The 12,321-nt window shown below is 50.4% G+C and overlaps 1 protein-coding gene across 2 annotated transcripts in view; it reads left to right on the top strand.

The window, feature by feature from the left end:
* The window catches only part of CREBRF (CREB3 regulatory factor), a 53,371-nt gene that overhangs the window by 38,937 nt on the left and 2,113 nt on the right, over positions 1 to 12,321 (top strand). For both annotated transcript variants that reach the window (XM_038740260.1, XM_038740261.1), the window contains exons 4-8: positions 452 to 1,553; positions 2,897 to 3,091; positions 6,079 to 6,268; positions 6,715 to 6,788; positions 7,041 to 7,163. In XM_038740260.1, the coding sequence (XP_038596188.1) occupies positions 452 to 1,553; positions 2,897 to 3,091; positions 6,079 to 6,268; positions 6,715 to 6,788; positions 7,041 to 7,163 (1,684 nt within the window). The remainder of the gene's footprint in view (positions 1 to 451; positions 1,554 to 2,896; positions 3,092 to 6,078; positions 6,269 to 6,714; positions 6,789 to 7,040; positions 7,164 to 12,321) is intronic.

The following is a 12,321-nucleotide window of genomic DNA, read 5'->3' on the forward strand; positions in this document are numbered from 1 at the left end:
CAAGCGCTGTGCACACAGTAAGCGTTCAGTAGGTACCACTGATCGATTGAAGGGGGCGGGAGTTCCAGGCCTGAGGGAGGGCTTGGGTCAGGGGTCAGCCCCGGGATAGGGAGATCGAGGTACAGAGAGTAGACTGGTGTTAGAGGGGCGGGGTGCGCGGATTGGGTTGTCGCCGATCAGCGAGGTAGCGTGGCGGGAAGAGAGCCGATCGAGCGACTTAAAACCCACGGTAAGGAGTTTCCGTTCGATGTGGAGGTGGCCAGGCAACCGTTGGAGGTCTTCGAGGGATGGGGACATACGGGTTTGAAGGTCGCTTATTGAAGTCACTACTGATAATCGTCAATTGGAAACCTTCAAATACCGCTAGATCCTTGAGGCGGAAGCCTGGAGAGGGCAGACGTTTTGCTCTCCAAAATGAGATTGTGTGACCCTTCCGTTTTCTCCCTCTCAGGACCGAGAAATGAACTACCAACAAAATCCCAGAGACAACTTCCTTTCTTTGGAGGACTACAAAGACATCGAAAACCTAGAGTCCTTTACCGACATATTGGATAACGAGGCGGCCCTCACTTCCAACTGGGAACAGTGGGACACGTACTGTGAAGACCTGACGAAGTACACCAAGCTGACCAGCTGCGACATCTGGGGAACGAAAGAAGTGGACTACTTGGGCCTCGATGACTTCTCCAGCCCCTACCAAGACGAAGAGGTCATCAGTAAAACTCCAACCCTGGCCCAGCTTAACAGCGAGGACTCTCAGCCTGTGTCGGATTCCCTATATTACCCCGATTCGCTCTTCAGTGTCAAAGCGAACCCCCTGACCCCCTCGCTCCCCGGGAAGAAGATCACGAGCCGAGCGGCCGCCCCGGTGTGCTCGTCGAAGACCCCTCAGGCCGAGCTCCCTTTATCAGACTGTGTCCAGAAAGCGAGCAGACCCACTTCGAGCACACAGATCGTGGTGAAGGCCAACGTGTTTCATAATGAAAAGGTGAATATTCATGTTGAATGTAAGGACTATGTGAAAAAAGCGAAAGTCAAGATCAATCCGGTACAGCAGACCCGGCCCTTGACGGCGAGCCAGGTCCCCACTGATGCGGCGAAGGAAAACACCTGCTACTGTGGAGCCGTGGCGAAGAGGCAAGAGAAGAAAGGGCCGGAGGGCCTTCAGCGGGCCGCTCCGCCTGCTCTCCCCTTTAAAGAGGCCCAGGAACTGCTGCTCAGCCCCCCGCCCCACGAGGCCCCGGGGCTGATGGTGGCTGGGGAGAGCAGCGGCCTGGCCACCGGAGCCTCCGTCTCCGATCCAACCCAGAAGAAGGAAGAGCACAATTACTCCCTCTTTGTCTCCGATGGCCTGGGGGACCAGCCGGCCAAGTGCCCCCCGGCAGAAGAGGAGGAGGAGGAGGACGACGACGACGACGACGTGGAGGACGAAGACCACGACGAAGGGTTTGGCAGTGAGCACGAGCTGTCTGAAAACGAGGAGGAGGAGGAGGAGGAGGAGGATTACGAGGACGACAAGGACGACGACATCAGCGATACTTTCTCCGAGCCAGGTACTGTCCTGAAATGGGGCCTAAATTGGAAGTGCTCTCGGTTCTATTTGTGTGTCTGTGGTTTTGTTCTAAAGGGGAAAGACTGTAAGCTCCCTGTGGGCAGGGAACGCGTCTGCCAACTCTGTTGTGTTGTGCTCTCCCAACAGTACAGTGCTCTGCCTAAAGTAAACGCTCAATAAATACCATTGATAGATTGACTGAAAGCTTCCTTTGGGTAATAATAATAATAATGATGGTATTTGTTAAGCCCTTATTCCAGGTTAAGCACTGTACTAAGCGCTGGGGTAGATAGAAGATCATCGGGCCCTACATGGGGCTCAGAGTGTGGGTAGGAGGGAGAACAGATACCGAATCCCCATTTTGGAGTTGAGGGAACTGAGGCACAGAGAAGTGAAGCAACTTGCCCAAGATCACGCAGCTGACAAGTGGCAGAGCCAGTATACAGACCGTTAGATACCATTTTCAAACTTCCTCTGCGGAAAGGTACCTGGCAGTTGAAAAACTTAACAACAGTAAACGTTGGACCATTCATCATGATTGCAATTGGCAGTTTATTTTCTTAGGCTACAGAGCGGCGATTTGGGAAAGAGGTGGTGATAATGGTGCATGCTGTTTGAAGTGCCTTTACAGTTGCCCTGTGGGAAATTCATTGGGGGGGATGGCGTGGGAAATTCACCAAGTCGCCCCAAACCTGGGAAACAGGAAGTTCTAAAACAGAAGAAGAGCTTCTGGGGAGGAGACTCTCGACTTCTGAAAATATGGCATTTAAATTTGAATTCCAAGGGAGTTCGATGGCTTTTGGTTTGGGTTTTTTTTTAATGGTATTTAAGCGCTTACTATATGCCAGGTACTGTACTAAGCTGTACTTGGGGTAGATACAAGTTAATCCGGTTGGACACAGTCCCTGTCCCACATGGGGCTCACAGTCTTAATCCCCATTTTACAGATGAGGGAACTGGGGCACAGAGAAGTTAAGGGACTTGCTCAAGGTCACACAGCAGATGAGAGGTGGAGCCACGGTTAGGACGTGAGTCTTTCTGACTCCCAAGCCCACGCTCTGTCCACTGGGCCACTAGGCCACACTGCTTCTCTTTCCTTTTATAACCCTGCCTAAATACCCTGGGGTATTTACCCTAATACCCCAGGGTACCCTAAATACCCTAATACCCTGGAGCATTTAAATCAGAGGTTAACATAGCCATAAAGAAGTGCCGCGGGGGTGGAGGGGGACACCATTATTTTCATTCCTCTTTCTTTCTTAGGGGAGGTGGGGTAGTTTCTCGGAACCCTTTTCCGCCTTGTTTTAGCACTTTCTAAACTACAACTTATGGATATTGTTTAAGGCTATGAAAACGATTCGGTGGAAGACTTAAAGGAAATGACAGCGGTGTCTTCCCGGAAAAGAGGCAAGAGAAGATACTTCTGGGAGTACAGCGAGCAGCTTACACTGTCGCAACAAGAGAGGATGCTGAGGCCTTCGGAGTGGAGTAGAGATACCTTGCCAAGCAATATGTACCAGAAAAATGGCTTACATCACGGTAAGAGGGGCTTCCCGAGAATTCTTCCGGGCCGGCACAGATCCGGGGTTGCGATCCTCTCGCTGTCATTCCGCTTCTTCGATGCCGCCGAGTAGCTGAACTCTAGGGTGAGGAAAGGTTGGGTAGCTTTAGCGCAGCCTTTGTCCTGCCCTCAGTTGCTTCCCGTTCTCAAGGCCAGGGTCAGAGCAGTGTCTGCCCTTCAGCCCCTCTGTCCCGGCTGTTCTTCCTCTTCCCTAGGTGGTGGGGAAGGAATACAGCCGAATGGCTACGCCACTTCCCTCTCCTCCATCTGGATGCCATAAAAGTGATTAGGAGGGCAAGGGGTAGAGAATAGAAGAGGAAGTGGAAAGGCACGGAGACCCGCAGTGTCAGGAAGAAGGGGTAAGACAGGTGATGAGGAAAGGAGAGAGAAGGAAATGGGAGAAGAGCAGCGTGTAGGAGTTGGGGTGGGGGTAGGGTGGAATAGGGGGAGCCAAATCTAAGTCTTGCTGTTGCAATCTCTGACCTCCCAGAAGGATCCCACTTCCAAACTGCGGCTCTTTTTATGACGAACCATCTCATCAGTTTCTTTCATTTCTTTAATTAAGAATGGAACAAGGAAAGACTTCATTTTGACCCCAGGGAATTCGAGCAGAACTTCACGACCTCCAATTTGAGGGTCTGTGTACTTTCCCCCAGCACTTAGTACAGTGCTCTGCACCTAGAAGTACTTAATTGATACTATTGCTACAGCTAGTAAGTGGAATTCTGTTCTTGGCTCCAAAAGCAGCAGGGATTCCTTCCCTCCTCTCCACTGTGATAGTGGCAGATGATATTATTGTCCCGCTGTGTCTCCGGGGAATTACAGTGGTTAATCCTAAATTGGTGGGTGGGGTGGAGAGGGAAAAAAAAACCCAAGGGTAAGTTTGGGGTTCAAGCAAAAATGTTTTCAGCCCATTCCTGTTTGAAGGTACCGACAGTGACTGTTACTCGGAAGGGTGGATGTGGCCAAGGGCCTTGGATTTCAGCGCACTGGCCAGGTTCCTGCTCCATCCCCAGCAGGGCTGGGCTCCTCCAGGGGTTCCTAGAGAATAAATGCATCGTGGCTCTTTTCGCCTAGGGAAAAGAGGCAGTTCCCTTACTCTCCCAGGCTTTCCTTGCTAAGGAGATGTCACTTCAAAGCGCCCCTCACGCCAAACCCCCTTACAGGCTGCTTTCCAGTTTGGGACTGCATCAGCCCCGCCGGTTCGACACGCTGCTTTCCAAAGCCTCCGCTGTGAAAGAGTTCCTCCAGTCTCCATCGCCGGATTCCCAAATGGCCAGCTGGTCACCGTTGGCTGGCAGGAGGCCTCTGCCCTGCCACGCTGTTTGAGGTTGGGATTCCCAGGATCTTTAAATGAATCCTTTGACCATCTTTTTGAGCGTGGTAGCGGGCCGTCCGGCCGAAAGGTTCTCCTGGGGCCACATCCCCGGGAGTGGAGGATGCCTTAATGAGGTCATTGCCGGGATTACCTCCTTGCCTGGGAAGAGAGGATGGAGCCATCACCAGCCTTCAGCAGTTGCCGATTTGACCATCCGACCTCGGGAAACAGCCAGAGGGTGTGCGGAGCCCCGAAGACGCTTGCGAGACGTACAGGAGTGTTCGGTGGGGCGGGAGGCAGTTGTCTTCAGTCACGTCAAACCAGTTCGGGGCCCGGTAGAGGTATCTGAAGAGAACCTGTCAGGGCCGTGAGGAAGCTCTGCGAGGTGTTGACGCTCTGCCGCAGGTAATCCCTTGACCTTAGTCTCCCTGACCAATCCAGTTCCGTGGGCGTCGGCTGAGGGTCTCTTGACTGTTGGCTTCCTGGAAGACCGTTCACGCTGGTATGGCCATGAAGGTCCCTTGCTCATTCAGACTCCCCTGGTTTAGTTGCGGAGCATCCTTGCGAAGTGTCTTCTTTCTCCTTGGTGTCGAACCGTCTCTTAAGGAGGTGTGGCTGTCGCTTTGGATCCACTGATTTGATCACCGAGGCAAGGTTGGACGTATCAAACACTGGGCCATCCCGCTTCCAGAATCCGTGCATCCCTTCAGGCCCACCTACTCAGTCAAGCGCTAATATTCCGACCGTAGGTGCCTCTTAGTTGTCTTCCTTGGGACATAGAAGATGGTGTTGGTTATTGCAAAGCCGATTACGAGGCACTCCGTGTCCTGGAAGAAGACCTCGCTGCTGATCTTACCAATCACAGATGTCCCAGTGACTTCTCAGTAGCACTGCCAGCACATCTATTGAAATCCCCGTGCCCATCGGCTTGTCAGACATTGGAACAGGGGCAGCGGGTGTGTTCAGATCCTATTACCTTTTCTCCCCCTTTCTCCTAAGTACTTGTCCTCCTGGGGGATGTATGATTCTGTTTTAGAGACCGGGTCATCGGGAGGTTGATTCCTGAGAAAATCTCTCCAGGAGAAGATGAACCGAGTACCTCTTCTCGCGAGCTATCCATCACCAGGAAACCTATCTTCTCTTGATTCGTCAGTTTCGGTTCCAAGCCCGAGCAGTTGACGGAACCGGTTCGAGTCTTCCCGTTCCCCATTCGTGTAGCATCTTCATCTTCCACGACACCACGGTCGCTCCCTTTTTACGTTCAAGAGTTCCCGGTTGGCTTTTGTACGGCAAAGGGGGAGTCCATCTCACTTGGTTTTCTGAGCTTGGTTCCAGGGGGGCAGTGAGGCTGGTCGTGTTTGGGGCACCTGGCTTCTTCACGTGAGATGAGCGGTGCGTTCCAAAAGAGGGCTCCTCAGACCCCCCCAGCTTGATGCTTCTCTCCCTTCACTAGCTGAGTGATCGATATTTGGGGTCCACACGCGTAGGACTTTAAAAAAGCGTTACAGTGGCAGAAGGACACTTACTTATCTTGTAGGTGGCTAGCCAGAGTTCAGGAAGATTGGGCAAGTCAGGGGTAATCATGCGAACAAATCATCATCTGCTAAATACAATTTCCCAGCATAAACCTCTTCTGCTTTCCAATAGGGAAATATGCAGTGAAGAAATCCCGAAGAACAGACGTGGAGGACCTGACTCCAAACCCCAAAAAACTGCTTCAGATTGGCAATGAATTAAGAAAACTGAATAAGGTGATTAGTGACCTGACACCAGTCAGTGAACTTCCCTTAATTGCCAGGCCAAGGTCAAGGAAAGAAAAGAACAAGCTAGCATCCAGGTAAACACGAGATGATTGTTACCTGTATGAATGAATCCTGACAGCTAGGATTATTCAGTTGTTTGACAGAACAGCAGGGCTCTCTCTGTTGCTTTTTGGGTCATACGCTCTTTCCGCTTGACAAAAGCGTCAAGACCGTTGTATTTCCAAGGAAGAAAAATGAGTGATACCCCGAAAATTGAACTGTGGTGTTTTTTCAGTACGAAAGGAACGCTTCTTGGTCCCTGCCGAGCTTTAGAAATCAGAATCTTCTCGGGTTAGTAGCCGATGTGTGTGTGAAGGCTTTGTGATGAAGGCCATTTTTCCATCCGATTCAGTGAACATCAAGAGGGTAGTCTGCCGGCTCTTGATCGAGAAAGGTTTACGGATTTGATAGCACCTAGAGGAGTGAATGTCCAAAGTGGACGAAAGGCCCAAATTAGCTGACTTGTTTTTTTCTTTCACAGGGCCTGCAGGCTAAAGAAGAAAGCCCAGTATGAAGCCAACAAAGTGAAACTGTGGGGCCTCAACACAGAATATGGTAACGTAACCTTTGAACCGACGCGGTTTCCCCATTTGTCTTCGTAGGAAATCACCGTTTCGCGGTGGGGCCGAGGCCTAGTGTCCACAGGGCAGACGCTGGCGGGTGTTTATGGGGAAAGCAAAAGCGGAACCCTGGCTAAGGCTTAAAGAGCTACCGTAAATTCCACCCACAAAGCAGAGCGTGGGTAGCTTCGCCAAAGTAGAAACTCCCGTGCCTTCATGGTTCCACGTCCTCTTCTGTTCTTTATAGACAACTTGTTATTTGTGATCAACTCCATCAAACAAGAGATTGTAAACCGAGTGCAGAATCCAAGAGAAGATGGAGGACCCAACATGGGGCAGAAGCTTGATATCCTCATTAAAGACACTCTGGGTAAGAAAGTCAACTTGTTCCTCACTTCCTGATTGTCGCAGGCAGATAGTTGATGAGTTGGGACCGGCGATCCTTAAATCATCCGTCGCAGAACATAGATCCCATAAATTCTTACCGGCGCTATCGTCAAGCTCGTGACTTTTGGCCCTTGTAAATTTAATTTCCGTCAAGCCGTGTCGCTTTGCTGTCGCATTGGCCCTTGCTTACTTTGACTTCTTTTATGGCGTTTAAGTGCTTACTCTGTGCTGGGCCCTGTACTAAGCACTGGAGTAGATACAAGATAAACTGGGTGGGACACAGCCCCTTTCCCTCTTAGGGCTCGCGGTCTCAATCCCCATTTTACAGATGAGGAAACTGAGGCCCAGAAAAGCGAAGTGACTTGCCCGAGGTCACGCCACAGACAAGTGATGGAGCTGGTTTAGAAGCCGGGTCCTCTGACTGCCGGGACTGTGGACCTGGGTTCTAATCCCGGTTCCACCCCTTTATGATAAACCAGCCTTTCAGCTGTGAGAATGTCACTGCTTGCGTTGTTTCTCGGTTTGTTGATAGGAATCGTAATCTGAAGACAACACTACCAACACCGTTAGCCGCTGCGGTTGTCTTGTAGGTGTGCATGAAAGGACCTCATCCTCACTGCACGTACTGCATACAGAGGCAGGCCGGCCTGCCTCATTTGCCATTTGTGAAGTTTCGCACCATTTTTGACTGGCAGTTTCACTCTCTTCCCAAAGTTCCTTTTCCTTCCCAAAGGAAAAGCAGCATGGCCTAAGGGATAGAGTCCGGGCTTGGGTGTCCGAAGGACCCGGGCTCTAATCTGTGGTGTGACCTCGGGCAAGTCCTTTACGTTCTATGGGCCTCGGTTTGGGGATTGAGACTCTGAGCCCCACGTGGGACGTGGACTTTGTCCCACTGGATTAGTTTGTATCTACACCGGCATTAAGTACAGAGCCGGGCACCTAATAAGCCCTTCACAGATACCATTTTTTAAAAAAGAAAATTTCCGCTTGGGAGTCACCCCATTTCTGATTCTGTACCCTAAACCGGCGTCTGTATGCCGCCGTGACCTCAGTTCGAACAGTCCACGGCGATGCCGCAGCATGTGAGCCCGTTGTTGGGTAGGGACCGTCCCTATGTGTTGCCGACTTGTACTTCCCAAGCGCTTGGTACGGTGCCCTGCACACAGCAAGCACTCAATAAATACGATTGAATGAATGAATGAATGTGAGGATTTGTTTCATTGTCTCTCTAAATTGTTTCTCCCCGCTCCTTGATTCTTCATCTTCTTATTTCAGTTCATCATGAAATAGCTATTCAGATCTTCTGGCCCTACTCCTAACATTTCTGTCCAGTAAGGTGTGGCGTGAGGAACATTGCTTCACTGCCAGTAGGCCGAGGTCCAGGGCCTCGTTTTTTTGTGATCCCCGATGCCCTCTTTGTGGTAAATAGAGTTGCGTAGATATTGCTCATGGAGCTGCTCAAGAACTCAGGTGAGACACCTGGGGCAGATCCAAGTGTCACAATCCTATCATCACATGAATTCGCAGGCAGACGGCACCCACGGCTCGTCAGTTGGCTCCTCGGTTGGTTCTGAGGCTTGATCGCTCTCTATCCTCCCCACTCTGCCGTCCTCTCAAAGGATAATAATAATAATAATAATAATAATAATGACATTTGTTAAGCGCTTACTATGTGTAGAGCACTGTTCTAAGCACTGGTGGGGGGATACAAGGTGATCAGATTGTCCCACGGGGGGCTCACAGTCTTCATCCCCATTTTACAGATGAGGTCACTGAAGCTCAGAGAAGCGAAGTGGCTTGCCCAAGGTCACACAGCAGACGGGGTGGAGTCGGAATTCGAACCCCCGACCTCTGACTCCAAAGCCCGGGCTCTTGCCACTGAGCCGGTCTCCCGTTACTTTGCCTGTGTGCGGACAGCGTGCTGCCGAGATGAAGGAAAGGATGTAGTAGTGAGAAGCAGCGTGGCTCAGTGGAAAGAGGCCGGGCTTGGGAGTCAGGGGTCGTGGGTTCTAATCCCGGCTCCGCCAACTTGTCAGCTGTGTGAGCTGGGGCAAGTCACTTCACTTTTTTTTTTTTCTGATGGCATTCGTTAAGCGCTTACCCGCAGCGTATGCCTTGTGGGCATGCCTTGTAGCTATTACCGGGTTAGTAAGTTGGCTCCAGAGAGACGGGAGCTGCCCTTAAAGATTCTCCTAAGAAGATCCTTAGGAGAGGATATGTTGCCAATTTGTACTTCCCAAGCGCTTAGTACAGTGTTCTGCACATAGTAAGCGCTCAATAAATACGATTGATGATGATGAAGATCCTTGTTTGGCTCTGAAACCCCACCTGAACGTGGTCAAAATGATTTGTTTTTAAAGGAGACAGCGTGGCCTGCTGGAAAGAGCACGGGCCTGAGCATCAGAGGATGTGGATTCTAATCCCGGCTCTGCCCCGTGTCCGTTGGGTGACACGTCACGTCACTTCTCTGGGCCTCAGTTCCCTCATCCAGAACGTGGGGATCGAGACTGTGAGCTGCACGTGGGGCAGGGACTGGGTCCGACCTTATTACTCAGCGTGGCTCAGTGGAGAGAGCCCGGGCTTTGGAGTCGGCGGTCATGGGTTCAAATTCCGGCTCTGCCAATTGCCATCTGTGTGACTTTGCGCCAGTCACTTCACTTCTCTGGGCCTCAGTTCCCTCGTCTGTAAAATGGGGATGAAGACTGTGAGCCCCCCGTGGGACAACCTGATCACCTTGTAACCTCCCCAGTGCTTAGAACAGTGCTTTGCACAAAGCAAGCGCTTAGTAAATGCTATCATTATTATTATTATTACTCCAAATCTAGCCCAGCACTTAGAATAGTGCTTGGCACAAAGTAAGCACTTAACAAATACACGATAATAATAATAGGACATTTTCACCGCAAGGTCCATCCGGATTTTCAGGTTTCCCGAGGTTGGCCATAAGCTTATTGAAAAATGCCCAAAGGACCACACAGCTTCTCTCCCGGGTGGTTAAGAAAGCTTGCTTTGCCCTGCCTGTTCACATGAATTTGGATCCCGATGCGTGTGCTCCGAATTGAACTTGGAGAAGAGTGGGGAGCTTTCCCCAGCCCCAATCCACTGTTTTCTGGAATATTCCGGGGCCGCGATGTGCGGGCATGTCTTCTCTTGCTGGTTTTCTTGAAGTCAATCAATATAAACGAATTTATAATTTATAATAATATAAATTCTCCCCCTTTTAGACTGTGAGCCCACTGTTGGGTAGGGACTGTCTCTGTATGTTGCCAATTTGTACTTCCCAAGTGCTTAGTACAGTGCTCTGCACATAGTAAGCGCTCAATAAATACGATTGATGATGATGATGATAAACAGGTAGGCACGATCAATCAGTAATAACCAGTGGTATTTATTGAGTGCTTACTGTGTGGAGGCCACTGTGCTGTGCGCTTGGGAGAGGACAGGCCAAGGGTAGACACGTTCCCCCACCCACAACGCGCTTCCAGTGCTGCAAGGAGGCAGATTTCACTGCCCGGTATATGTAGTGAACACATCCGCTAACTCTGTTGTTTACTTCTCTGGGCCTCAGTTCCCTCATCTGTGAAATGTGAGCCCACTGTTGGGTAGGGACTGTCTCTATATGTTGCCAATTTGTACTTCCCAAGCGCTTAGTACAGTGCTGTGCACATAGTAAGCGCTCAGTAAATACGATTGATGATGATGATGATGAAATGGTGATGGAGACTGTGGCCCCCACGTGGGACAACCTGATCATCCTGTATCCTCCCCATCACTTAGAACAGTGGTTTACACATAGTAAGCGCTTAATAAATGCCATTATTATTATCACTGTCAGCTTTGTGACTTTGGGCAAGTCACTGCACTTCTCTGGGCCTCAGTTATCTCATCTAAAATGGGGAATAAGACTGTGAGCCCCCCGTGGGGCAACCTGATCACCTTGTTTCCCCCTCAGCGCTTAGAACTGTCTTTGGCACAGAGTAAGCGCTTAATAAATGCCATTATCATTATTATTGTTGTCAGCTGTGTCACTTTACTTCTCTGTGCCTCAGTTCCCTCATCTGTAAAATGGGGATGAAGACTGGGAGCCCCACGCGGGACAACCCGATCATCTTGTATCTTCCCCAGCGCTTAGAACAGTGCTTTGCACATAGTAAGCGCTTAATAAAAGCCATTATCATCATTAATAAAAGCCATTATCATTTGTTCTCTCCCAAGCCCTCAGTACAATGCTGTGCACATAGTAAGCACTCAGTAAATACCATAGAATCCCGGCTCTGCCACTCCTTCATTGTGTGACCTTGGGCAAGTCACTTGGCTTTTCAGTGCCTCAGTTCCGTCATCTGTAAAATGGGAAAGTGAGACCGCGAGCCCCCATGTGGGACAGGGGCTGTGCCCAACCTGATTAGCTTGGATCTACCCCAGCGCTTAGAGCATTGCTTGGCGCACGGTAAGCGCTTAGCAAATACCATTATTATTATTGCTGGATATATTTCACTCCCCCAGAGAAGAGAGAGAGAGCCACCTGTGATGGGGAGGGGGACCCATCGTCACCATCATCATCATCATCATCAATCGTATTTATTGAGCGCTTACTATGTGCAGAGCACTGTACTAAGCGCTTGGGAAGTACAAATTGGCAACATATAAAGACAGTCCCTACCCAACAGTGGGCTCACAGTCTAAAAGGGTGATCTGATCCCACAAGTCTAATCCCACAAGGTGATCAGGTTGCCCCATGGGGGGCTCACAGTCTTATTCCCCACTTTAGATGAGATAACTGAGGCCCAGAGAAGTGCAGTGACTTGCCCAAAGTCACAAAGCTGACAATGATAATAATAATGGCATTTATTAAGCGCTTACTATATGCAAACCACTGTTCTAAGCGATGGGGAGGATACAGGATGATCAGGTTGTCCCACGGTCTCCATCCCCATTTCACAGATGAAATGAACAAAACCAAACGTACTAACAAAAGAAATAATAAACAAAATAACACCACCGCCGGCTTAGCTGACTGGAAGCCCGTCGCGGGTGGGGACCGCGCGTCCGTCTGCGGTTGCAGCGGCCCCTCCCGAGCGCTCAGTACAGCGCCCGCAGTAAGCACCCAGTAGACGATGGACCGAACGGACGGGACTGACCGG

The sequence above is a fragment of the Tachyglossus aculeatus genome, chromosome X1 (assembly GCF_015852505.1).
Source record: "Tachyglossus aculeatus isolate mTacAcu1 chromosome X1, mTacAcu1.pri, whole genome shotgun sequence".
NCBI lineage: Eukaryota > Metazoa > Chordata > Mammalia > Monotremata > Tachyglossidae > Tachyglossus > Tachyglossus aculeatus.